This window comes from Grampus griseus (assembly GCF_964374135.1).
Source record: "Grampus griseus genome assembly, chromosome: 7".
NCBI classification, from domain to species: Eukaryota; Metazoa; Chordata; class Mammalia; order Artiodactyla; family Delphinidae; genus Grampus; species Grampus griseus.
In genome coordinates, this window is record NC_139001.1 from 18,211,817 (window position 1) to 18,223,420 (window position 11,604).

Here is an 11,604-nt window from a genome sequence, read left to right on the forward strand (position 1 = left end):
CCTGAGCACACCCCAGCGGGGCTCACACTCGCGTCCCTCAGGAGCCCCTCGGGAGCTTGGGAGGAGGCTCTCCCCTCAGGCCAGGCAGCCTGAGATAGGTCCTCCCTTCTGGCGGCCAGGCCATCCCTCTCCGGGGTGGGGAAGGAGACAGCCAAAGGCCACAGGGCCAGGTGGGCTGAGTCATGGCCCAGCGGGCCTCCCCAAACTGGCAGAGCTGGTGACCGATGAGTGTAGGAGGGCAGGAGCAGAGAGACTGCTATACCCGCATGGGGGGCCCAGAGCAGGCCGTCAGCGGTCCCCGGGACCCGTACTCATAGTCCGCATCTGTGGGCGAGGCCATGAAGGAGCTCAGCGAGCTCCCTGTCTGCCGGTCCCGGAAGCTCTGGATGTAGCTCTGTGGGAGAGTAAACACAGGTGTGAGAGTGCCGCTGCAGACCCCTGCCCTGAAAGCCACCCAGGCAGACATGCTCAGCCTGCACTGTCACGAGCCTGAGACGTGTCATGGTCTGCTGTCGGCCTAGGACCTCACCACACCCAGAGTCCACAGCACTGAGATGCTGCCCCCTACTATACCTCATTAAAACTCACGCTCAGGACACCTCTCCCCAACCCATCAGGCTCCCAGTACAGGGGTTACGATGGGTGGACAAGTGCTAGGCCTTCTAGACAGTGACCAGCCCCTGGGGAAGGCCCAGTCCTGCTTGGACAGAGTCTACAACACTCCCTTCTCCCCACTCGGGGTGCTCACCGGGGAGAGGATGTCTCCGTTGAAGCGTTTGATGGGCACTGGCCTGCGCCGATAAGCAGGGTCAGGGGGCCCAGGCCTTGGAGGAGCCCGGGGGCCTCTAGCGGGAGGCCTTGGGGGTCTCTTCTTGCGCCGCTTCTCCTTGCGCTCTTCCTGCTGCCGAATCCTCATCAGCTGCACACGACGGCGCTGCCGACTGATGACCACTGTGAAGGGGTGGGCGGAGCAGGGTCTCAGAGGCCCACGTGCCTCATCTCGCCCAAGCCTCCCTGTCCCTTCTAACCTGAGGGCTCCAGGCTCCCAGATTCCCCTCATCCGAAACCTCCCCTCCTTTACTTTCCTGGTGTCCCACCTCCCAGATGGGACTTCCCACAGTTCTTTTCTTCCAAAGGTCTTCATGGAAGATTCCTAGACTCTAGGTGCCTGCTTCCCAGCTGCTACCCCTCTCCCAGTCTGGAGCCATAGGTGACTCACCTAGACCAGCCATCATCATCTCTCGACTGGACAACTAAGCTGCCTCCTCCATGGTTCCCCTTCTGTGCTTGCCTTCCCTGATGCTTTCTACACTCAGCAGCCAGAATGAGCATCCCAAATGCTAAATTAGATTATATCCTCCCTCCTTTAAACCTCCAGTGGCATCTCACCACCCATCTAATGAAATCCAGAGTCCTCATCACGGCCCACGGCACCCACACAATCGGCATCCCTCACCCACCACTCCCGCCCGACTTCCTCAACAGGCCAAGCTCATTCCCCTCGCCCTTGCTATTCCCTCTTCTCGAGCTCTTTGCATGGCTGGCCCCTTATCCTTCAGGTCTCTGCTTAAATGTCACCTCTTCCAAGTGACCTTCCTTGGCCACCCTGTCTGTATTTCACATTACTCTGCACGTCTCTTTCATAGCACTCCACACAATGGGAATTATCTTGTTAACTTGCGTGTCTAGTGTCTGTCTCCCCCACCCTGAATGCAACCCCATCAGGGCAGGGGCCTCTTCTGTTTTGTCTCCGTTGCATCCCCAGTGCCTGGAATGGGCTTGGCGCAGAGCCGCTGCTCCATCTGTTGTTGTGGCAGGAATGGTGGCACTGAAGCTCCCGTCCCGGCACTGAAGCTCCCAGAGCCAGAGCCGGTCAGCTCTCTAACTCAGCTGAGGCCTTCTGCTGCTGGTGTGTACAGCTCCTTCCCCCATGCACCGTCGCTCAGACCCACCCCCCTCAAGCACCCATTTCTCTCACACCCACCCTGGCCTGTGCCTCCTCACCTTCCGTGTGGGAGTCCCGCTCGGCGGTCACCCGCCACTGCACCAGAACGCCCATCAGGCTGAGCAGGGGCCAAAGTGCCAGCAGGGCCCAGCTCCGCCAGCAGAGGGGGGGCACGGGGGCGGCCCGCAGACGCTCCACTGCGTAGCGCCCCAGCAGCAGCAGCTCGGCAAAGTAGTCGGCAGCCGTGGCGATGAGCGCGGCACCCGTCACGGCGGTGGCCAGGGTGGTGAGCGGGCGGGGCCAGCGCAGCGTGAGCAGGGCGCAGAGCAGGCCGCCCCCCAGCAGCAGCCCCAGGGGGCCCCAAACAGAGCCTGGCTGGTAGTAGGGCGCGGAGCCCAGTAGGGCGGCAGCGGCGAGCAGTAGGCCGAGCAGCAGCCCTACCAGGAAGAGGCCCACGCTGCGCACCAGCATGGCCACCAGCCCGCAGAGCAGCCCGATGCCCAGCGCGATGCCTGCACTCGCCCCGGCACTCAGCTGCGTCTCCAGCACCCGCTCTCGGTAGCACAGCAGGAAGATGACCACCGAGCCAAACAGCAACCCAGTGAGGAAGAGTACTGCCTTGAAGCAGCGGTAACCTGGAAGCGAACAGCGGCTAGTGAGAGACCAAAATGAGGTCACTGGGCTGGAGGTAGGAGGTCAGAGGGGTCAAGGACAAGGAATCCCAGGGGAACCAGAGGCAGGACAGTAAGATCAGAGAACTGGGGGTCATTGGGGTCCTGAGGGCGGCAGTGAAGGGACCACTGGGGTCAAGGAAGATCAGAGAAACAGGTCATCGGGAGTCACTGGGAAAACAGACAGTCATTGAGATGAGTGTTGGATTTTTGAGATAGAAATAGATCACTGGAGTCAAGAGTGACTCAGTAATAGGGTCATTGGGGTCTTTGGGATCATAGAGGTCAGAGAGAGAGGCCACTGGGGTCACAGTGGATCAGCAGTAGAGTCACTGGGCTCCTTAGAGAGAGATTGTTCAGAGCCATGAGGTATTTGGAAGTCAGAAAGAACTTGAGAGGTGAGGTCACACGGGTTCAGAAAGATGGGGTCTTTTCAGGTCAGGGGAATTGACAGATGTGGAATCACTGAGAGTATGAAACGGTTTCTGAGCGAGGGTAATATTGAAGCCAGAGAAATGGAATCACTGAAATCGTGGTGGGGGCAAACAGACAATGGGGTCACAGGGATTCCCCTATGTTAGGAGTAATAGAGGGAGTCAGAGGGATGGAAGGTAATGAGATAGCTGGGGGGTAATTAGGGGTCACTGGGCCTTACAAGGAGTCATAGGGGGTCAGAGAGGATTATCGGGGGAAATAGTGGTTGTGGTCTTTCAGAAAAATGGAGGTTATAGGGCCATTAGGCCCATTAAGGGTAACTGGAAGTGTGAGGGACTTGTAGATCCTGGAAAGCTGAGAAGATGGAAGTCAGAGATGGGGGTCAAAGGGTCAGGGAGAGCCAAAGAGAAAGGTCATAATGAGAAGAGTCCGTTCTAAGAATGAGGGGAAGCATTGGAGTCCAGGAGGTTCTGGGGTTGGAAAGAGGAGTAGGGCATGCACAAGGGCTCAAAGAGTCCAAGAGCCCGAGAATGGGAGCCTCCAAGAAGGGTAGGTTGTCAGGGAAGCCCAGGAGAGGGAATGGCAGGCTGCACTGAGCAACTGTGGAGGGAGTGGGTAGGAATAGTGGAGGGGGCGAGGTGACACACACTCCTTGGAGACCCAGAATGTGTCCTGAACCCTTAGAGGGGCTCTTCCCCCTGCCCACTCTGCAGTTGTTTGGTCCAGAGTCTGGGGGTGGAAGTGGAGGGACCATCTGGCTCCCATCCCTGCCTACTATCCAGCCATTCTAGGGGGAGATGTAAAGGCTGCCGAGCACAAGTCCTGCCCCACTTCTGCTCAACCTGGAACGCAGACCTCCAAGCCTCCTTTTCACTTCATCCAGTCACCTATAATGCCCTGCCTGGAGGCGTTCCTTGGATGCCCAGCCCATAAAGCTCTCTTTTACCTGAAGTTCTGTACCTCTTGCTGTAGAGTCACTGGGCACTTACTCCACTAGACCATCTGGCACCTTGGTGCAAATTATAAAAGAGTTGTGCCTTCCTCTAGGCAAAACAGCCTTGTGCCGAGGTCTAGAGTTTGGCAAGTAGAGCATGGGCTGGATTTCAGCCCCCAGTTGCCTTTCCAAGTGAACTCCCTTGTGCGTCCTGGACACACAGCAGCCCCAATTACTGGAGGCTGACTCGTACACACATCTCCATGTGTGTGACTCTGATATGTATCATTTAGCTTCCTCTAATATGTATCACAGATGTGAATGTTCCAGAAGTCTCTTCTTCATCAGACAATATGCCCTGTGGTAAGGGACCATGTTAACTCACCCTCCTAAACGTTTTCAATGCCTACCTAGCACAGTGACCTAAACACATCTTCACCACAATAGCTATTATTTATTGAGTGCTTACTAATTCTCACAGCGCCCCCGCCCCCCGTGTGAGACAAATATCTTTGTTCCCACTGTTCAGATGAGAAAACTGAGGCTTAGAAAGTTCAATGTGCCCAAGGCATCATAATTAGTAGAGTGCAGAACCCGGTTCAAATTCAAGCATGCCTAATTCAAAACCCTGTGTTCTCCAGGATCTACAGTCTAAATTATCTACAAACGTGTGGGATGAAAAAAAGAGAAACGAAACATAGTTCATGGTAGTGCTAAAGTTCTAAAGAAGGTTTGGGGTGCCTCAGGAAAATAACTTGAGGAAACGGTGGGGGGCCCCAGTGAGGAATGAGATGGGGTCTCACCGAAGAAGCAGTAGACGACTCCAAACAGACAGCACATGATGCAGACGAGGGCTGGCAGTGCCTGGTACCTGCGCTCCAGGGGCTGTTCGCAGGGTGCACCCCAGAAGGCATCATCTGGCTCGGGGGGCAGCAGCTGGAACCGAAGTGTCGCCGCAGTGCCCGGCATAGTGCTGGGAACAGTAGGGAGTCACCCTCCCACGTCAGCCTGACAGAGAGGAAGTTGGGGTCAAGGAGGAGTCCTGGGTCTCCACCAGGATGAGGGTGAGAGTAGGAGTGGAGAACTAGGGAAGGACACAGTGGACAAAGGAGTGGTGCACACATCACACAGCTCTGGAAGCATCCCTGAAGTAAGGGACAAAAGACAAAGGGGGGAAAGTGCCTGGCTAGAGGGAGCTGGGATGAAGAAGTTAAAAGGGGGACGGGGTTGGGGGGAGATGAGGGCAGTGTGCTGCCGGTGAGGAGGCAGCCAGGAGACTGGTCTGTGGGCGGCTAAATCTGGGATTGTCCAAGATCTACCTGGGCTGGAGGCGACCTGAGCTTCTGAGCGAAGGAGGCTCTCCGGCCGGGGTTGCCGGGCGCCAGAGGCTCCAGCTGACTGGTGTCCGGTAAAAGTCCGCGGTGAGGAGAAGGGGGCTGCTGAGCCGGACGGACCGGTCCCTGCGCGGCGGCGACGCCGCTCCGCCTCCGACACCGGCTGGCACTCCAGTCCCGCGACGTCCAGGCACTTAGGCTGGGCCTGGGGAAGGGAAAGGAGCAGGAGCAGGGGCTCGGGCTGCCCCAGAGCCGCGGCCCCATGCCCTGAGCCCGCCCGCGGCCTTTGGTGCTGATGGACAGCTCCGGCCTCTGCTCCTTACGTCACTCAGGGCGCACCATCCAGGCAGGGGCGGGCTGCTTCTGACGTCACACAGGACGCACCAACCACGCCGGGGGGAGGTAGGGGACTCCGCCCCCGACGTCTGCCTCTCCCGCACTGAGGAGGGGGCACTTCCGGGGGTCCTTCCCCTTTAACCTCCCCCTTCTCCTCCCTCTCCGGTAGCGGGAGCCCGAGACCCCACCCCGGGGGCGGGGCCCTCCCAGTGACACGTCGGACAGCGGCGGCCTCGGCTGAGGCGGCCTCGGCTGAGGCTCCCGCGCCCAGCGCCGGGACCCGCGCGGTACCGAGCGGCGGCTGGAGGGCGATCGGAACGAGGCGCAGGAGATTCGGCTCGGGCCGCGGGCTCTGCTCGGCGGGGAGGGAGGGGGCCCGCCCGCTTGGCTCGGGCCCTCCGGATCCGCCCCCTCCCCGGTCCCGCCCCCTCGAAGCCTCCTCTTGCTGCTCTGGGGCTGCTCCAGGGCCGGGGGCCCGCGGTCCGGGCGCCATGCGGGCATCGCTGCTGTTGTCGGTGCTGCGGCCCGCAGGGCCCGTGGCCGTGGGCATCTCCCTGGGCTTCACTCTGAGCCTGCTCAGCGTCACCTGGGTGGAGGAGCCTTGTGGCCCAGGGCCGCCCCAACCCGGAGATTCTGAGCTGCCGCCGCGCGGCAACACCAACGCGGCGCGCCGGCCCAACTCGGTGCAGCCCGGAGCGGAGCGCGAGAGGCCCGGGGCCGGTGCAGGCGCCGGGGAGAACTGGGAACCGCGTGTCTTGCCCTACCACCCCGCACAGCCTGGCCAGGCCGCCAAAAAGGCCGTCAGGTAGGGATCAGACTCGCCAGCCCCACCCGCTGGGAACCGGCTGGGACGGACGCGCAGTGGAGGCCGCCAGGGGCTGGGTCAGGCCCCGGAAGGAAGGGTCTGACCGGCCAGGAAGTCGTTGGGCCCCGATAATTTCCGACGGCCCTGCTTCCCAGGGAGGTTTGGAGCCCATCTGAGGCCTCTCTGGGCCCCATCCAGGCCCGGGCAGAACTTGCCCGCCTCTGCCCTAAACCTGCTTGACCCCATGGACCCCCCCCCCCAAAGGTCCTCATAGCTCCCTGGCTCAGTATTAGGTTTAGAGAAATGACTAGTATATAGAGTGGGTGCATAGAGAGAGGGAAAGAGAAAAGAGAGAAGTAGGATTACCTGTATCTCTTGTTCCTGGGTGGGCACCTGGCGGGGGGGGGGGGGCGGAGGTTTGTGGGAAAAGGGTGATGTACCCATTCCATTAATGCCTCTGTGCCTATGAGTTGAAATAATGTCTCCGAAGTAACACCAAGTTCAAATTCCAGTTCTGCAACTTACCTTCTGTGTTACGGAAGGTAAGTTACTGGAACCCCTGACCCCCCCAAACACATTCACTACATCTCTATGCCGTTTATTCTGTTACATCATTTATGTGATGTGTTTGTGGTATAATGGCATATTATTTAGAAATTAGTGTATACATGATGTGTAGGGCACCTATATGCCAAGCATTTGGCTAAGTGCTTTAAAGAGATACAATCAGCCCCATTTTACAGATGAGGCTACCCAAGACTCGGATGGGTTTAATAACTTGCTCAAGGACTCAACCACTAAGTAATGAAACAGGGAATCAGACCCCAAATATATCTCTCATATCTGCATGGATAATGCCATCTCCCAAAAGCACTATGGTAAGGCCAGTATTTCATTTAAATACTCGTGATCCCTGGGGGAGGGTTGTTATTCTATCATAAATGAAACAGGCCCAAAGAGGACATGACCTGCCGGAACCTGTGTATGCTGCCCTCTACCTGCCCTGTTGTCTTTTTAGTAACCTTGTGCCATCTTCTTCCCCCACCCCCAGGACCCGCTACATCAGCACAGAGCTGGGCATCAGGCAGAGGCTGCTCGTGGCGGTGCTGACCTCACAGGCCACGTTGCCCACACTGGGCGTGGCTGTGAACCGCACGCTGGGGCACCGGCTAGAGCGTGTGGTGTTCCTGACAGGCTCGCGGGGCCGCCGGGCACCATCGGGGATGGCCGTGGTGACGCTAGGCGAGGAGCGGCCCATCGGGCACCTGCACCTGGCACTGCGCCACCTTCTGGAGCAGCACGGCAACGACTTTGACTGGTTCTTCCTAGTGCCCGATGCCACCTACACGGAGGCGCACGGACTGGCTCGCCTAGCTGGCCACCTCAGCCTGGCAGCCGCTGCCCACCTCTATCTGGGCCGGCCCCAGGACTTCATCAGTGGAGAGCCCGCCCCAGGCCGCTACTGCCACGGTGGCTTTGGGGTGCTGCTGTCACGCACGCTGCTGCAGCAGCTGCGCCCCCACCTGGAAGCCTGCCGCAACGACATCGTCAGTGCGCACCCGGATGAGTGGCTGGGCCGCTGCATCCTCGATGCCACCGGGGTGGGCTGCACTGGCGGCCACGAGGTAGGAAGATAAGCCACCCCACTGGTGCCTCTTGTCTGGGCGTGTGCACTTCTCCCTGAGAGGCAGAGGGGGTGGTTGGAGATATGGGCCTGGGTTTCCATGCAGTTCTGTCATCTTCTATCCCTGTGACCTTGGGTAAATTACTGAATCTCCTGAACCTCGGTTTCCTCATCCGTACCAATGGAAATAATTTTTTCTCAGGGTTGTTATAAGGATTAGAAAAAATAAGGGAGGCTTGCACACAGTAGGTGTTCGGTGTTGGCCATTATTATTTTATTTGAGCCCCTGGACAGCTCTGAGATAGGATGCATGCCCGTTTCACAGATGAGCTAGCAGAGGCTTGCTCAAGGTCACACAAGCTCACAACTGGTCACGGTAGACTGAAGCCCACAGAATTCTGACCCCAAGTCCACAACAGGTCATAGGATAGAGGGATGAGACACAAACTATGGGGTGGGGTGGGGTCGGGGGGGGCGACTGTCCCCTCATGTTTCCCACTTCCCTTCCTCTCCCCAGGGAGTCCATTATAGCTACCTGGAGCTGAGCCCTGGGGAGCCCGTGCAGGAGGGGGACCCTCGTTTCCGCAGTGCCCTGACAGCTCACCCTGTCCGTGACCCTGTACACATGTACCAGCTGCACAAGGCTTTTGCCCGAGCTGAACTGGAACGCACATACCAGGAGATCCAGGAGTTACAGGTATGGTCTAGGCTGGAGGTGGGGGGGGTGAGGGCATCCTGAGAGGTCTCAGAGATCCCAGGGAAATACAAAATTAGCACAAGAATCACAGAACAAACCTGCTTCCCAGTCCCTGTCTGCTTCTACCTTTTCTCTGGAGCCTCTCCAGAGACCCCCATTTAACTCTCAGGCTGCCTCCATCTGGGGAAAGAATAAGGGGGGGCCCTGGGTGGGCAGAGGTTGGCAAGGGACTGGGAACCTGTCCTGAGTGGCACCTTCTGCCTGCCCAGCCCCCCAGCTGTGTGCTGGCCCCTGTGGTCTATGCCTCGCTCATGGCCTGTTCCTCCAACCCAGTGGGAGATCCAGAACACCAGCCGTCTGGCAGCGGATGGGGAGTGGGCAGCCACCTGGCCCGTGGGCATTCCAGCACCGTCCCGCCCGGCCTCCCGCTTTGAGGTGCTGCGCTGGGACTATTTCACAGAACAGCATGCTTTCTCCTGCGCTGATGGCTCGCCCCGCTGCCCACTGCGTGGGGCTGACCAGGCTGATGTGGCCAACGTTCTGGGGGCAGCCCTGGAGGAGCTCAACCGCCGGTACCACCCGGCCCTGCGGCTCCAGAAGCAGCAGCTGGTTAATGGCTACCGACGCTTCGATCCTGCCCGGGGTATGGAGTACACGCTGGACTTGCAGCTGGAGGCATTGACCCCACAGGGTGGCCGCCGGCCCCTCACCCGCCGAGTGCAGCTGCTACGGCCACTGAGTCGCGTGGAGATCTTGCCCGTGCCCTATGTCACCGAGGCCTCGCGTCTCACCGTGTTACTGCCACTGGCTGCAGCCGAGTGTGACCTGGCCCCTGGCTTCCTGGAGGCCTTCGCCGTGGCCGCACTGGAGCCTGGCGATTCTGCAGCAACCCTGACCCTGCTGCTACTGTATGAGCCACGACAGGCACAGCGGGCGGCCCACGCCGATGTCTTTGCACCTGTCAAGGCCCGTGTGGCAGAGCTGGAGCGGCGTTTCCCCGGTGCCCGGGTGCCCTGGCTCAGCGTGCAGACAGCCACACCCTCACCGCTGCGCCTCATGGATCTGCTCTCCAAGAAGCACCCACTGGACACGCTGTTCCTGCTGGCCGGGCCAGACACGGTGCTCACCCCCGACTTCCTGAACCGCTGCCGCATGCATGCCATCTCTGGCTGGCAAGCCTTCTTTCCCATGCACTTCCAGGCCTTCCACCCGGCCGTGGCCCCACCCCAGGGCCCGGGACCCCCTGAATTAGGCCGAGACACAGGCCGCTTTGATCGCCAGGCGGCCAATGAGGCCTGCTTCTACAACTCCGACTACGTGGCGGCCCGAGCGCGGCTGGCGGCGGCCTCGGAACAGGAGGAGGAGCTGCTGGAGAGCCTGGATGTGTATGAGCTGTTCCTGCGCTTCTCCAGCCTGCACGTGCTGCGGGCGGTGGAGCCCGCGCTGCTGCAGCGCTATCGGGCCCAGACGTGCAGCGCGCGGCTTAGCGAGGACCTGTACCACCGCTGCCGCCAGAGTGCGCTCGAGGGCCTCGGCTCCCGCACCCAGCTGGCCATGCTGCTGTTCGAGCAGGAGCAGGGCAACAGCACCTGACCCCGCCCTGCGCCCCTGAACCCTGGCAAGGCGGTGCCCCGCCCCGCTCTTCCCCAGCCACCCGGAGCCACCTGCCAGCCTCGCAGGACAGGGCTGGCCGCAGCCTCAGACCCCAGGGCAGCCCGCTGGCCCCCTCTCTCTGGCTTGGGGGACCCTTGGGCTTAGAGCAAGCCCTGGAAGAGGTACCCTTGGAGCCACCCCTTTCTGCCCCAAACCCGGTCTCCCTGCCCTCTTGACGCTGCTGATTCAGGCTGTGGCCTCCGAGTATTTATGCAGTGCAATCTGCCTGACGCCAGCCCCACCTCCTAGGGTCCCCTGGGGGGCTGGGCTGTAGATGAGTTGTTGGAGAAGCGGGGGAGCTGAGAGAGAAGGGGCGGTGTCTCCCAACTTCTCTCCTCTGCAGTCCTGATGAAGCTCCCTGCCTTTAATAAACTGGCTGAGTGTGGACTAATGGTTCTTTTTTTTTTTTTTTTAATATTTATTTATTTGGCTGCACTGGGCCTTAGTTGCAGCACATGGTATCTTCATTGTGGCATGCGGGACTTTAGTTGTAGCGTGCGGGCTCTTTTAGTTGTGGCATGTGGGATCTGGTTCCCTGAACAGGCATCGAACCCAGGCCCCCTGCGTTGGGAGCACAGAATGTTAACCACTGGACCACCAGGAAGTCCCGGCTAGTGATTCCTGAGTTTTTGTAAGGCAGGCATGGGGACAGGGAGGGCTTTGAGGACGGAGGCTCCTTGTCCGGGCTGGGGCCTGCATTTCCTTTTCCCAGGGACCAAGTCATGCATATGCCCAGCCCCGCCCCAGCTCCCAGCTTAGTCACATATACACACAGAGAATTCTTTATGCCTCTTTATTCCCAACTTTGTCAGCACTTTATAAAACCAGACTGGAGGCAGAGAGGCCTGAGAAGGCCCCCTTCCCCACCCCCAAGCTCAGCCAAGTTCTGAAGGATCTGCCTCTCCCTGTGGAGGGGACTCTGGGAGTGCGGTTGGGGCAGAGGGAATTGGGAGCTGGACCAGGCCTGCTGGAGCACACACTCCCCCTGCCAAAAGGGATGCTGGGCCTGGAGAGGGGCAGGAAGCAGGACCAGCCCAGCAGTCCTGAGTCCTGGGGGCCTGCCCTCTCCTGCTGACACTCTAGGGCTGGGACCCCGGCTGTCTCTAAATTACCGACCCTCATAGCCCCACCCACCTGCTACATCTGTGTCCCCACCCCCACCCTGTCCTC

At 59.7% G+C, this 11,604-nt stretch overlaps 2 protein-coding genes across 2 annotated transcripts; one reads left to right on the top strand and one right to left on the bottom strand.

Moving 5' to 3' along the window:
• Positions 1–256: 256 nt before the first annotated feature.
• Positions 257–4,954, bottom strand: TMEM198 (transmembrane protein 198; the record flags this gene model as incomplete). The annotated part of the gene is made up of 4 exons (XM_082657854.1): positions 257–394; positions 749–951; positions 2,005–2,580; positions 4,789–4,954. 4 exons carry the CDS (start codon positions 4,952–4,954, stop codon positions 257–259), a joined length of 1,083 nt encoding a protein of 360 aa, XP_082513980.1.
• Positions 4,955–6,146: 1,192 nt separating this feature from the next.
• CHPF (chondroitin polymerizing factor) lies at positions 6,147–10,814 on the top strand (the record flags this gene model as incomplete). Its single annotated transcript, XM_082657843.1, has 4 exons — positions 6,147–6,460; positions 7,512–8,085; positions 8,602–8,781; positions 9,115–10,814. The coding sequence occupies 4 exons, from the start codon at positions 6,147–6,149 to the stop codon at positions 10,372–10,374; spliced, it is 2,328 nt and encodes a 775-aa protein (XP_082513969.1). The 3' UTR covers positions 10,375–10,814.
• Positions 10,815–11,604: the final 790 nt, after the last annotated feature.